Source organism: Armigeres subalbatus, chromosome 3 (assembly GCF_024139115.2).
Source record: "Armigeres subalbatus isolate Guangzhou_Male chromosome 3, GZ_Asu_2, whole genome shotgun sequence".
NCBI lineage: Eukaryota > Metazoa > Arthropoda > Insecta > Diptera > Culicidae > Armigeres > Armigeres subalbatus.
The window spans coordinates 169,087,748-169,102,766 of record NC_085141.1 but is presented as its reverse complement, the minus strand read 5'-3'; the positions used below and the strand labels follow the sequence as shown (position 1 = coordinate 169,102,766).

General features: G+C 41.2%; 2 protein-coding genes across 2 annotated transcripts; one reads left to right on the top strand and one right to left on the bottom strand.

The window, feature by feature from the left end:
• Positions 1-306: 306 nt before the first annotated feature.
• LOC134220423 (uncharacterized) lies at positions 307-1,511 on the bottom strand. The gene is made up of 4 exons (XM_062699482.1): positions 1,291-1,511; positions 1,073-1,224; positions 909-1,016; positions 307-831 (listed from the first exon to the last, which is right to left on the bottom strand). The coding sequence occupies exons 1-4, from the start codon at positions 1,456-1,458 to the stop codon at positions 663-665; spliced, it is 597 nt and encodes a 198-aa protein (XP_062555466.1). The 5' UTR covers positions 1,459-1,511; the 3' UTR covers positions 307-662.
• Positions 1,512-2,570: 1,059 nt separating this feature from the next.
• LOC134222125 (uncharacterized) lies at positions 2,571-10,284 on the top strand. Its single transcript, XM_062701268.1, has 5 exons — positions 2,571-2,622; positions 8,437-8,480; positions 8,539-8,933; positions 8,997-9,098; positions 10,167-10,284. The coding sequence occupies exons 1-5, from the start codon at positions 2,571-2,573 to the stop codon at positions 10,282-10,284; spliced, it is 711 nt and encodes a 236-aa protein (XP_062557252.1).
• The last annotated feature ends 4,735 nt before the right edge of the window (positions 10,285-15,019 follow it).

The following is a 15,019-nucleotide window of genomic DNA, read 5'->3' as shown; positions in this document are numbered from 1 at the left end:
TCCATAAGATTTTTCTGGAGAAATTCGAGAGATTATTTCGGTAAAGTCTTGCAAAAAAAAAACGGAAAAATATTTTTTTTTAATCCACACACGTGAACTTTGCACAAAGCTGCTGTATGAATAGTATTCAAAAAAAAGTCTACGTAGACTTTTAGTATAACCCCCCGTCCCCCCTTAATACGACCTCAGATTTGTCAGTTAATTTATGAAAATGATATAGAATGCGCAAATGGAATGGATTTCTTCCAACAGAAAAGCTGTTTTTTAAATAAAAGAAAATGATAACATATATTTATGCTGCTTATTCATAGAGAAATAACTGAAGCGACGAGACACAACATTATCGATACTAATCGGAAGCACTCTTCCTGCGAAAGAAGGGCGAAGCTTCAGACGGATCACCATTCACCTGTTTCCGTTTAGCTGCTATCGACAAGTTATTGAACCACTTCCTACAATGAGTTGTTCTTCTATCCCGTCGCTGTGTCTGGGTCTGCCGTTAACTAATGGTACTATAGCAAGCGTTGTGGGAAAGTGATATTTTATCTCTTCGGCGGAGAGTTTTGCCGGAACAAATAAAGTAAATTGATAAATGATACTGATGAACGCTGAAATGCCGGATCTCAATGCCAAGGAGTGTGAGCATGAATCACTCGATTTTGCTACAATGTTCGCACGCTGTTTGCGCTGTCCAGTATGTCTAGTTGAGATATTGGACAGTGCTGGTCGAGTTCGGTGCAATTATTTGACGTTAGGTAAGGGAAGTAGATTTCATCACCTTGAGGTAGACTGCTGGAACCGTTGGAAGTAGCATCAGTTGCTGGGGGTCGGCTGAACGCATATAATGATTGGTGATTCCTTTTTGAAAGCGAAGGTACACATTAATAGAGAAAAATCACTATACTTACGAGAAAATTCTTTTGAATAGTTTGAATATTATTCCACTGCTTGGCGTCATATCATTGGATAGTTCACACATGGCCCTTAATATACAAGCTCGACCGTCAAAATCGTGCCTGAAATATTTTATTTTTTTAGGAACTATTTCTAGTATGCTAAAAACTATACGTACATCTGAATCATTTCTGACAGAGATTGGTGAACATCTCTTTTGGTAATTTTGAGCCCTGGAGGATTATTATATTCAACATTCATACGAAAGCCGACAGCTTGAGCCCAAATGTTTGTAGTATCGAATGCTCTGTCCTTAATGTTCACACGCGCCTGATGAATATAAAAACACGCGTTTAATGATTATGATCATTAACGTAATCAACTAAAAATACTCACAAATCCTCTGGAAACATCGCGAAAAATAAGATATCTTTTTCTCCTGTTAAGAACTTTCGTGGAGTTAGTGTATTGGTCCCCTAAGTTGTCGGCTGCTTGCACTACCGCAAAGTAGCTTCCAATGAATATCACCAACCACATCAGTTTCATTTTCTTTCCGTCTACCATATCTCACAAAGGCCTACGAATAAGTACGCAGCGAAAGTACGAGTCTTCCATTCGAGGCGATTCTTCTGTTTACTGAAAGAATTGACGGTCGTTCGTTAATGTTGCTTTCTCCCGCATGTGTTCAAGAACAAGCCAAGCGCGTCATCAGCCGCACGAAATATTTTCGTTGAATTTAAAACACACCTAGAATCAATCAGGCATTTTAATGGTGAAAGTGAAATGATTTTGGCGAAGATATGTGATTGTGGTATGTTATTAATAAAATAGCAACATGACATTGCGAATTTTTGCTTCTAGCTTATTTTCGGTGTGTCTTCCGAACGTTTGAACTGATTTGAACAAAAAAACACTGAACTCAAATTGCTCTACATTTGCATGAGAGTCACAGCGTGAGAAAGTTATTATTTATTTTACAACCAGCTCTAGCGAAAAAAGACCATGCACAAATGTAGGGGAAGCGGTGGTAAAATGAACAGTTGATTTCATTATTCAAAGATTCAAAGCCTTCCCACGTAAATCAACACTCATCACAGGTAGCTGGAAGTTGCCTGCTACCTGCTGATGGTGTTGGTTTGCGTGGGAGAGCTATCAGATTCGTCAATTCGTCGTTTGAATCTTTGTTTACAAAAGCAGGTAAGTCGTTTTGAAAATTTTGTCTTGATTTTGATTAGAACACTAATTAGGCGTATGTTTACCATGCACAAGTTTTCCTCGTAATAAAATAAGGTACCTGAGCAAATATTTTGGTTTCGAGACTGAACGAATAGCTATTACTATTTAAAATATTAAACGAGGCCGTAAAAATAGGGTTTGATGTGATTTTCAACAATTTTTCCGTAAGCTTTAATTCTTAATAAATTCATTCTGCGGATTCAAATTTGTGAACGTCACGAAAAGTGGTCAGGAAGTATGAGCTAATAACTTAGCCGTCTTCCAACTGATTTTGGAAATTTTGGTAACAATCGAGTGACGAACTCTTGAAGATTTTGCCTACTATTAAAAACAATGGATTAAAAGCGTTAAACTATGGAAAAGTTGAATTATTCCAGGTAGTGGTAAAATTTTCTTATTTGAAGTAAATTGCTTACATTTCGGTTGTTGTTACATCCGGCATGATCATGCACAACATGTTGATCGAATCCCGCATTCACTATAGCACTACACGTAAGTCTACGTTGAGTTTGCGGTCGTGTCTCTGATACAACATTGAACTTTTTTCTACTTTTTATTATTTTGATATTAGAGAGCTTTTCAAAAGATACGATAACCGATAAAATGGCATTCCAGCCAACTTCATCTGTACACATCCTCCGGACTAGGTTGTCCGGGGTAGTGTCCAGACCACATGTGGCAAGCATGCAAGCAAGCATTGTGCGAAAATGTGGGCACACGAACAACACGTGATCGAACCGGTGTAGATACTGTCTGAAGCAACCATGGCCTGTAAGGACCTAGGTCAGGTGGAAAGTGATTTCCCCATGGCGCCTCTTAACCCACGTATCTTCTTCTTCTTTTTATTTTCCTTTTTCTTCTTCTTTTTCTTCTTCTTCTTAGTGCCCCAAGCTGACCCCCCCATACCTCAGTATGGACAAAGCGACACTAGTCAGAAGCTTTCGCTTGCTGGCATAAACCGCAGTGCTATTGGACATCATCCGGGACAATGCCACTATAGCTGTGGAGGCAAGCTTGCAGGCGTAACTGAGGTGGCTACCAAAGGTGAGCTTATCGTTGATCATTACCCCCAAACTCTTGGAAGGTTCAGAGGAGACCGCGCAGTTGCTTGCCCTTATCACCGCTTGTTGCTACGCTGCCGTAATCTGGCAAAGTGACGTATACGCCATTTTTCAAAAATGGTGTTAACGAGTTCTACTCGTCGTACTCTTTAACAGAAAAATAGAAATCATGTATGTTGTAAAATGGAGTACGTCATTTTTTTCAGATTACGGCAGTACGACTTTCGGTTGTTAACAACAACCACCCTAGTCTTGTGGTGAGACAGTTCTAACTTCCTGGAACAGTCAACTCCACCTCTTCGATTGATTCGCCGTAGACCTCCAGCGTGATATCGTCAGCGATGCCGACGATTACCACGCCCATCGGGAACTTCAACCTCAAGACGCCGTCGTACATGACGTTCCATAACACCGGACCCAGTATGGAACCTTGCGGAACCCCTGAGGTTATGTCAACGCACTTCCGACCCGCCTCCGTGTCGTATACAAGTACTCGATTCTGGAAGTAGCTTCCGAGAATCTTGTACAGGTACTCGGGAATTCCAAGACGCAGGAGCGCATTTGCAATAGTTGCCCAACTGGCACTATTGAAAGCATTCCTCACGTCGAGAGTCACTACTGCACAATAGCGAACTACCCTCCTCTAGCTATCTACGCGGATTTGGTAACCGACAAGATAGCGTCTACGGTCGACTTACCCTTTCGGAAGCCAAACCAAACCAGCTAGACCATCCGCACCCTCCGTGCGTATCAACAACCTGTTGAGGATGATCTTCTCGAGCACCTTCCCCGCCGTATCAAGCAGGCATATTGGTCTATATGCCGACGGATCCCCCGGTGGTTTTCCCGCCTTTGGCAATAGGACCAAGCTTTGCCTTTTCCATGCTTCAGGGAAGACTCCCTCGTCCAGGCATCTCTGCATGACAGATCTGAAAATCTCGGGAGCCTCGGCAATGGCCGCTTTGATGGCCAGGTTCGGAATACCATCCGGTCCTGGCGCCTTACCTACACTAAGGGACTGTGCAATCCACGCAAGTTCCGCCACCGCTACTCTTCCCTCGTCGGCCACCCTGGCCCCTGGCAGCTCCACAAAGGGAGGCCAGGGACTAGGGTCGTGACGTGGGAAGAGCCCTGCGATGATCCTCTCCAGCATCTCTGGAAACCGCTCTGTATTGGCCATCGCCCCACGTGTCTTGCTGGGCCATTACGACCCTATAGGCGTCACCCCATGGATTCGCGTTGGCACTTTGACACAGGCCCTCGAAGCAGGTTTTTTGGTTGATCTAATCTCAGTCTTCAGAGCGGCTCTAGCAGCCACGAACGCCACCCGTCGTTCAACACGCTCCTCTTCTGTGCGTGCTCGCTGCATCCACCTCCTTGCCCGTAGGCAGGCGCGGCGCAGATTCACAATTACTTGAGTCCACCAGTAAGCCGGTGGTCTCCCATTCCTAGGGTGGACTTGGTGGGTGGTAGGGTGGCATCGCATGCACGCGAGAGTACTGTTACCAGCTGCTCGCCGCTCAGACCGAGAGTATTGTGCTCGCGGCGGAGCGCTTCCTTAAACACCTCGTCGTCGAAGTATGATGTCTTGCACATACGAGGACTAGGCCTCGACCCTTCTTCCGTCCGCTGAATGCTGGTCGTATAGTCGATACTGTAGCGAACCGCCAGGTGGTCGCTGTGAGTGTAGCCATCATCTACCCTCCAGTTCGAACTACTCGTTTGGTCAGGGCTCCATAACGTAACGTCGATAATCGACTCGGCACTGTTCCAGCTGTAGGTACTTTTGGTACCAACACTAGCCAAGTCCACATCCAACATGGCCAGTGATTCCAGCAGGATCTGCCCCCGTTGATTCGTGGATCGGCTTCCCCATTCCACGGCCCAAGCGTTGAAGTCCCCCACTATCACCACCGGCCTACGACCCACCATCAAGTTAGCCGTCAAACAATCTAGCATTCGACCGAACTGCTCAATCGACCATCGAGGAGGCGCATAGCAGCTGCAGAAGAAGACCCCGTTGATTTTGGCAATGACGAAGCCCTCGTGTGTCGAAGACACCAACTCTTGGACTGGGTATTTCCCCGTTGTCCATATCGCCGCCATTTTAGACCCATCAGTGACCCAGTTATCGTTCCTGGCGGGTACCCGGTAAGGATCTGCTATGATGGCGATATCCGTCCCCCATTCAGCAACTGTCTGACACAGCAGTTGCTGGGCTGCATCACAGTGGTTCAGGTTTAGCTGCGTTACCTGCACTGTGATTTTGCAGCACGCTTAAACGCCGGGCACTTCGAGCCCCCCATGGGGTGCTTGCTGTTCGCAGCTTTGCTGGAACAGATCAAACAGTTGGGAGGGTTCGTGCAGCATTGTGCCTTATGTCCCTTGAGCCTCAGTCTGGGTAGACTTTGGAACCACCGTCTTCGCTGGCACGCCCTCGGTCGATTCCACCTTGCCCAAATCCACGAATTCTTGGGCCTCAGTCTGGGTAGACCTCGACTCCACAGATTTCACACAGGTTCGCACTTGGCCGTTCCGACCGCCGTTTCCAAGTTGGCGTCCAACATCGACTTTCGAAGTTTCAGCAAGCTCCTCTTGAGGTCCTTACTGATATTATGCTTCGATAACGCAAAGTCGATGATGGCGTCCAGCTTTTCCGTCGTCACCTCGAAGCCCGAAAGCCCATCGCGTTTGCGGATCATCGCCTCCACAAGCCATGGGCCGTCAATAACCTCTACCGGCGTTTTTTTAGCCGAGAGTCGGTTAAGTGACCCACGCTGGCGCTGCGCACTGAGCTGCCGACTATTGCCTCTGGCCTCCTAGGCGGAGACCTGAACAACCCACCTCTTGCGAAGGGGTTGTCGCCTACACTACTACCACTAGTTGAAGAATTGCCTTGGTTTTCCATTTTGGTCCCACGAGTTGCTCGGGAAAAGAGGTCCACCACGCCAGAGCCCAGGACGACGCGTAAGGGACAATTACTGTGGAGGGTGCCCAGGTACCCCACAGGCACCGTTAAAGGCCTAGCTTATTATTTCACCCCCCTGGCTAGCATCCCCTCGGCACGGGTCGCTTGACGCCTTGGGATTAGGGGTTAGGGACGATGGTCCCGGTCTAACTCGCAGTGGCCATGGGGAGGGGTCGTCAAGCCCTTGGACAAAGTCCCTGCTGCCCCTAGTGTGAGATTGTGATCTTAATAAAAGGTAACAGTTTACGCGTATAGATCTAAAGGCCTTGCTCCGGGATTGTTTTGTATGGCCAAGAACTTATGCTTTAAACACAATCTATTCTATGAGTCACACAGAGCATGTACCATATTTGAAACAGGCGGACAGATCTCTGGTTACGCGTGTAGATCTAAAGGCCTTGCTTCGAGATTTTTTTTGATGACCAAGAACTTATGCTTAGAACACAATCTATTCTATGAGTCACACAGAGCATGTACCATATTTGAAACCGACCGATAGATCTTTGGTTACGCGTGTAGATCTTAAGGCCTCACTTCGGAAATTTTCTGGATGACCAAGAACTTGGGCTTTGAACACAATCTATTCTATGAGTCCCACAGAGTATGAACCATAATTGAAACAGGCGGATAGATCTTTGGTTACGCGTGTAGATCTAAAGGCCTTGCTCCGGGATTGTTTTGTATGACCAAGAACTTAGGCTTTTAAAACAATCTATTCTATGAGTCACACAGAGCATGTATAATATTTGAAACGGGCTGATAGATCTTTGGTTACGCTTATAGATCTTAAAGCTTTATTTCAGGAACTTCTTGGATGCGTTTGAGCATAGATCGGAACACATTCCTGGTTTCATATCACAAAAGCCATGTACCATACCATGATCCATACTAGCGTACTATGACCTACGAGCAACACCTAGCGAACAAATAGGTAGAAGAACCGTCCATTATAAGTAACCAATTAAAAATTTTCCCCAGTAGGTCCCCAGTAGGCACCGACACAAAAAATGCTCTAAATCCCCAGTAGGCACCAACATATAAAATTTTCTAAGTCTCCCAATAGATTTTGTTTTACGTGTTTTTTTTAAATACCGCGGTTTTTACGTTGTTTTTTTTTTAAATAACGCGGTTTTTTTATTGTCGGTACCGCGTAAAAAAACTTCAGTGTATTAATCTGTTTGTAACCACAATTTATCCTAATACTTACCACAAATTTACGGTTCTGAATCTACCCTAAAAAGAACCGGAATAACTCCGGTATCCGATGGCCATGGTTGGTTTCATGAACATATCGTGAAATTACATTAAATTTCTAGTTGAGGCATCCCTTAATTGTCAAAATCGGATAATAAATGACATAGTTACAACACATCTAATTACATATGCCCCAAATTTGCCTATCCCAGTTATTTTGGACATCCCCTGCAGAGGTCCGCAGATGAGTTAAAGAACTTTTGTACATTTGTTGGCCATGTACCATGTGTAAATGATGACGCTTATTATTAATATTATAATTTTAATTGTGTTGTCATGCTCGTTTGAATACAAAAATATTATCTCCGCTCAACTTCATATTCCGCTTACAAACAGTATATAGCAAACGAAAACACGTTTTCGGTCAATTAACACTTAAAATCAAGGGAAATTGGATTTGAGTGGTTTGTAACCAGACAATCTTGAGTGCCGATAGCGAAACTTAATGTGCATAGATCTTGATTTGCAGCCGTGCAGCATAGCACTAAGATTAGTAAGGTCACAAGAAACTTGATTACTTTCGAATCAGTCCATTTTTCCTATTTTGCAACAGTTTCCAAATGTAACGTCCATCCACAGAATGGCTTACACGGGTTGTCTGCCTCCTTATTGAATACTATCCACATAATGAATGGTGTCATATTCGAAAAAAAATTGACTCACCAAAGTCAATGCCACGGATATTCATTTAACGACTGGTCTACTATAAATGCTTCACCTGGTTTCTTTGATAGTCTTAATCAATAATTATTCCTACTCTTATCAATTTCCCCTCAAATCATTGTCACGTGTTGAAGGAAAGTGTTTTTGTCGAATTAGCACTTTTTGGCAAACATTTGCATCAAAATGCCACATATCTCACAAAATAAAACAACAGTTTATCATCGGATTGCGAAGCTATTAGTTGTACACGCCCAGAAATGCATTGTTCTTTATTGTTAATCACGTTTTCGTTATACTCTTTGGCGTCTATAAGCAATGCTACTGATTTTGAAGATCCCATCAATTACTCCCATGTTCTAGACAAAGGTCGACACTTGATTTATCCAAGTTTAAGCGTCCTACAGGTTGGCTTTGTCATACATTGTATATTACTAAAAAAATAATATTTTTTTTCCATTCCAGTTTTCTATGGCCACCGCAACATCAGGTGACTTTTTCATCCCTAAAAAGAAGTATGCGGTACGACGTTTGGGTATCAATGTTGGGTTCCAGGCTAACTATGGCCTTCCGTACCGATTACAAGATTTCTACAAATTTCCAACATGGGCCCGAGCACTGGTCGATGTGGTAAAGGGAAGATACTTACCAACCGAAGTAATCACCGCAAGAGCTGTTCGTAAGCGAAGCGCTCTTCGGCCGTTGAGCGCTGGTGATATCTACACAGCATTGGAGGAAATTTTGGTGTTTTCAGGATATGATAAAGATTGTGTTCTCAAAAGCGTTTGTGAGCTGTCACACAGCCCATTTCACGATTTAGAAGAGGATTTGTACGCTGAAATCGTACATTTTTTCCTAACGTATGTTGACGACATAGTTCATTGGCTAGGCAAAGCATTCAATATTCTTCTTTGTTTTTTCAGACCATCGGAACACCAAGCTTTCGATGTATCCGAGCGGAAAATAAAAAGAAAATATGAATTGGCGGAACGCTTCGGGAAAATGGGTGCGGACTGCACTATGATGTATCCCAAATGTAGAAGAAGCTTTTTGATGGACATTTCTGATTTCATAGATGACAATAAAATGGATGCAACACAGTATTCCCTGTGGAAGATTAATCTCTGAAAGATGTCAAGTCCTAAAATCGTACGCCGTACTACACTAATGCTGCTGATTGACAACATTTGAACACTGACCAGGTTCTCCGTCAAATTAGAAACATTTTATCAATGAATTGTGACTGAATTCCTACCCACTGTTCCCAACAGTTCAACGCTGGCCGCTGGCTGTAGGGCAACGGAATTAGTTTGTTTGGAACGTTGGTTATATTTTGGATTTTCGGTTGTTTAGCTGGAAAATGTATGGAACGCATTAAGTTTTAATCAGCTGCGATCAACTGACGATTTTTGTTTACCCGATTTATGTTCAGCTCTAGATTGGGTTGATACAACAGTACAAAGAAATTGATAAACGTGGCTAACCGCAGCCTATTTCTATCATGTACATCTATCTTCTAAATGTCTGAGTTTCGTCCTCGATTTGTTGTTAACTGGTGGCCTACAACTTTCCGTGGTTTAGACTATCAAAACATTTTTCGTAGTCGATGAATACAAAATAAAATTGGAATTATCATTCAATCATTTATAAGTCCTGATCACTCCTAGTAGTGCATAAGGCGTAAGGTCAACTTAAAAGACCTCCATTCTGGGCATCTGCTTGCTTTAGCCTAGACCTAGACCAAGGTCAGATTCCTATCGACATATTTTTTACGTAAACTACGTATGAGTGGAAGACTCGGATGCCGGGTAAAAGAGGAAAATTTCAAAATTAGGAATCGTCATGAAATGTACGATTTTGAACGTTAATAGCGTCTTTACCTTTCGATGAATTTGTTGGATTTATAATCAATCGACCAGGAAACGTTCCACCAATTTGTCAGTTTTATTGAAACATGTGATTATCACTATTAAAATATCGAAAGTTTTATTTTTTACAAACCCAGTAAAAATGTCAGAACCAACTAATACCATTTGTGTCCCCCCAACACGGACGTCAGTTTGATGTAAGTTCTTATTATCTTACCACATCAGTCACCGCCGCGGTGACACATCAGCATCGGATGTGATCATCGAGCGCAGGTTGCAGCAGATCAACGGTGTCAGTAGCGGCGAATCATCAAACGGCGGTCGCACCGGCAGCAGCACTTAAGTATTGACGTAGGAATACGTCTGTCTTTTCTATATTTTGGTACAGTTTGGGGTTGCGAAAATCGTCCGCGACCGTCACGAAAATACGATAGATTTTGAACGTTAATATCTGAGCCGTTTCTGGATGGATTTCCAATATTTTTGAACCATTCGATCAAGGATGAGTCAACGCTTCATTGTATTGTTTTAAAAATACAAATTAAACCATTTATTATAAAAAGTTGGCAATTAATTTAGAAATAATAAAACAACGGTTCCCGTGCATGCATCGCAAGCACAGACATCAAAATCAAGCCGCCGGGTTTGGATCTAATCCTCAGTTAGAACAAGATTTCACGCAGAGTGTACGTAGTGGAGCGGAAGAAGCATCTCGATGGCACCATCAACCATCGCATAGATGGTGGTCGTCAGCATCGATGGTCATCATTAAACCTCAACGAACCAGCATTTTATGTGAAGAAAGAGCTGATTACTAAAATATCGTCTGTTACGATCTCGCGTGATGCAGTGTCGAGGCTGAAAATTTATTCCAAATAGTGGCGTCTTACCTAAAACTCATCGAGTTTGGCTGCAGTTAGTTATTGGAAAAGCACATTGGGGAAAGAAAATGGATTATCTCAGGACAAGCATTTCCTGGACAGGAAGGGTTGATTGCAAAAATGACCTCTTTCGGTGAAATCGCCATGGTAGCTTGGTTTCTTATAGTGAATTCATCCTTTCGAACAAATTGATTCCCTCATCTCCTTCCGACGCGCGCTTATGATTCTGCTACCGAAGGGCAACTTTCTGTCGTCGCCAAACGATTAAGTTTTGCACTTTGAAGAAAATTAATCTCGGATCAACCTTCTTTTGTATAAAATGGCGGACCGGAAAAAATCGATTTCATTTCCAATGACTAACAGAAACAAAACCAAATATTCTTGCCAAAAAGTACACATTCTACTGATCGATAAAGACAATACTTTAGAGGGAAGTTTCTACTAAATTTCTAATTTTTATCAATTTGAACAAACTTATTGCATCATCTTCCTACGACGCGCGCTTGTGATTGTGCTAGCGAAGGGCAACTTTCGGATTAACCTTCTTTTGTATGAAATGGTGACCCGTCAGCCTCAGTAGCCGTTAGGTTGTGAAGGCCGACGGAGGTTCTTCGTAGCTTAGTTGGTAAAAGCACCAGTCTAGCGTTATTTGCACGTAAAATGTTGTATTTGGTTTTTCTTAGGGCCTTCTTAACTCTTAACCGATGCTCACATATGCGCTTAAACCTGGTTTGAGGCCTAAGCGAAAGTGAAGAAATCGGCTTTTAATAAGAAAGAGGCACTCTAAAAAGACTTCACAAGGGCCCTAGGAATCCGCATCACAACTTTGCCTTTTTGACAAAGTCATACTGATCTGATTACATTTACACTCTGAGCCTGACGACTTCAATATTGAGTCAGATCACTTTTGAAAAACAATGAGATAAAATAGTTAAAGATACTTTTCGTTTTCTTTTGGACATTTCTAACAAAACATTGAAGACGTTTTATAGAAAAAAAAAACTAAATACGTATTAGTCGACTTATAATGGGATTATGTAGTAAGCGTTAATAGAAAAAACTATATAACATTAAGTTTCGAAAACAGCTTTTTGATTTTGTTCAGCGGCGCAGCCAAAATTTTTGATAATACACGTCCGTACAAGGCAGTATGGTTTAAGTTTAAATTTGTTTCGAAATTCCGTGGAATTCCGTTAAATTTGTTAAAGGCTAGTTTTTTCTAACGAAATTTTTGTAATTTTACGAAACGAAACGAAATCAAGAAATCAGATTTTGCCATGCCCAAATCCCGCGGAATTTCGTTTTGAACCACCTGAAACGAAATTTTTCGAAATACCGCATATGCTTACTGGCGGCAAGTCATCGAGTTGACGTCAGTAGCAGCCGAATGAAATTTTCTCACAATGTTTCCATTTTGTTTCTCAGTGATTAGCATTAGCATCATTATTGAATTTTTTTTCTGATGAAATGGGTCTTTTAGAGGACTATTATTTGACACAAGAGAATGTTGATCTGAAACGAGTTTGCAAAAGAGCGATTCTCTGTGAAATCATGATTTTTTTTTCGGGGTTTCAATACTGTATTTATTGATTTCCCTGATTGATTTTGTTTTGATTTATTTTGATTGTGTAACGGAGAGGAAAATATTCGAATAATTATCTTAGTTCAATAAAGTTTTCCAGCAAATTCACTGTAAGGTAGGGACGTTCCGATACTTCAAAATATCGATATTTGATTCGATACGATATCATCAATATATTGGAATGAAAATATCGATATATCGGTAAATCATATGATATTTCAGGAATGAGATTATTAAAAATATATTTGTTGTTATACTGTACAATAATTATTAGAAATGACTTTTTTTATTACTTTAACCAATCTGCTTCTAGAGTGTGCCAGTCCAACAATCATCGGCGGCGGCGTCGTAGTTCTAACAGGTAGCGGCGGCGTTTTCGGCATACTACTGACTTCATTGTTTTTTTTTCACAAACGGAAATTTGGTGAGAGAATTCCATTATTTATCCTAATGATTCATATTAAATCTATATGATTATGTATATAATAAGTATAATGAATTAAATTAAATGCGCGCTGGATTTGAAATATATTAATAAAATATATTATTACTTTTAACTTTCAAAAAGGGTTTTTAAAAAAGACAAGGGAATTTCAACTAAAGAACTAACTACCTCGAACGATCGGAACGGAATGAATTTATTGCACATTGGAATCTACGAGTACCCTATTTCTGCTGATTAATGATTTATTGCCCTAGCTGTCGTCAACGTCGTGATTCCTGCTGATTGGGCATCCTACTTCTGGACTGCTGAGTTGGGAAACAATGGTGTCGGGTTATTGTCGGTTAAGGTGCACATGTGTTGTTGTTGGTGTTGCTGTTGGTATTGGCGTCTGATGACAATGCATTGGCGGTACCCAGTGCATGGGCTAGTTGTTGTTGTTGTTGTTCTATGATGCACAGCCTACTCCGTAGTAACTCAGTAGAAGGATTATCGTATTTCGATAGGTGTTCTGAATCCGGAAGTTTGATTATGATACCTTTATCCATTTGATAAACGGTAGCATAACCAGGCGGGGCTTACTGTTAGTGATAATGACCTCGGAGTGGACATGAAATACCAGGCACTCTGAAATGGGTCACTGGAGCTGCAGTAGAGCTAGCACTTTCTAACTCCCGGATTAAATCTGACTGTTTTAACAGACAGCTTTCTTCCATAACATCACTGCCAGCACTGTTTGTACACACACATACACACACACTACTGACTTCACTGTTTTCCGTTCGCTCTGAAGTAAAATTTCATTGACAATTTTTCTGTATTTCTCCTCGAGGTATTCTGATTCTTTATAACAGAAAAATCTCTCTTCAGAATTTCCAAGGAAGTTTTTTTTAACTTATTTTCGAAGTAAATTCAGAATTTTTACGGGGAAACCCATTGAAATATTCTTAACTAAAAATAGAAATTCTCTTAAATTTTCACGAAAAATTATCTATTTGTTCTCCTTGAATTTCGGCAGGAAATTTTCTTCGATTATAAAGAGGCGTGCTTCAAAATTTACGCAAAAATATCAACCAGTTTTTTTTTTTATTTTCATCAGAGAACCCGTAAAAATATTTTTTAGAAATTCTCTTAATTCCAACGGGGCCTTCTTTTCAATATTGGAAGGGAATTTTCATATGGTTTCCAATTCTTCTAAATTCCCATTTCCAAAAAATCTCTTCCTAATATCTGAAGTTAATTTACCTCATAGGAACACGTCAAATATATAATTGAATTCGTGTAAGGATTCAAGAACCAGTGGCATGACAGATGTTGCACAACGGCACGTCAATGCACAGTGTCCGAGTTGCCAAAATTATTTGTGATGGCAGCGCACACCTCACACCATCCGCGTTACAAAAAAAAATCATCCTTACTATTAAAAACACGGCATTTTAGATTCATTTTGAAGTATTTCTATCCAAAAAATAAAATGCAATTGTTATGTTTGTGTTACTTTGTTCTGATACAATATATCGATATCGAAAGCAAAAATATCGATATGACCGATATATTGCAAGCAAAATATCGATACAAAAATATCGGATATCGAAACAAAAATATCGATATTCCGATAAATCGGAAGTATCGGAACGTCTCTACTGTAAGGACCCTACAATTTCATCTTTTGCCTATATTTCTCAATTCATGCAGGGCCAAAACAAATTGAAAACAAATTCATATACTGCAACGAATGCCGAAGGATTAAAAATGCACACGGAGTTTCCTCTACTTTTACGCAAGGATAGTCTAGGCTTACTTTTTATTTTTATTTTGTAATTTTCAAATTCATTTCCTGTATTTGTTTATTACTTGTCCATCCTAATCCACCTTCAATATTGAATATAAGTCTTCCGCCAAATGATATACCAAAAATTGGAAATGGTGGAAATGGAAATGGTTAGTCACTACTCCATTACTAGCATTTGTCAATAAATATCAACGGCTCAGTAAAATTTGATTACAGGTTGAATAGAATCAAAAAACAATCGAAAATGACAGAAAATTAAAAAAATCGGTATATTCTGTATCTCAGAAACGGTAGCACATGGAAAAAAAATACTGTAGGGTAAGGTGGTCAGCTGCCGGCACTGGTCGGTTGTCGACACCCCGTCGTAACTTTTGACAGAAA

Coding starts and splice junctions, on each gene's coding strand:
- LOC134220423 (XM_062699482.1), bottom strand. CDS start 1,458: ATGGTAGACGGAAAGAAAATGAAACTGATGTGGTTGGTGATATTCATT. Junction 1,225..1,290: donor GCGATGTTTCCAGAGGATTT/GTGAGTATTTTT, acceptor TATATTCATCAG/GCGCGTGTGAACATTAAGGA. Junction 832..908: donor CTATTCAAAAGAATTTTCTC/GTAAGTATAGTG, acceptor ATATGCGTTCAG/CCGACCCCCAGCAACTGATG.
- LOC134222125 (XM_062701268.1), top strand. CDS start 2,571: ATGATCATGCACAACATGTTGATCGAATCCCGCATTCACTATAGCACT. Junction 8,934..8,996: donor ATCGTACATTTTTTCCTAAC/GTATGTTGACGA, acceptor TTGTTTTTTCAG/ACCATCGGAACACCAAGCTT. Junction 9,099..10,166: donor GGTGCGGACTGCACTATGAT/GTATCCCAAATG, acceptor TTACCACATCAG/TCACCGCCGCGGTGACACAT.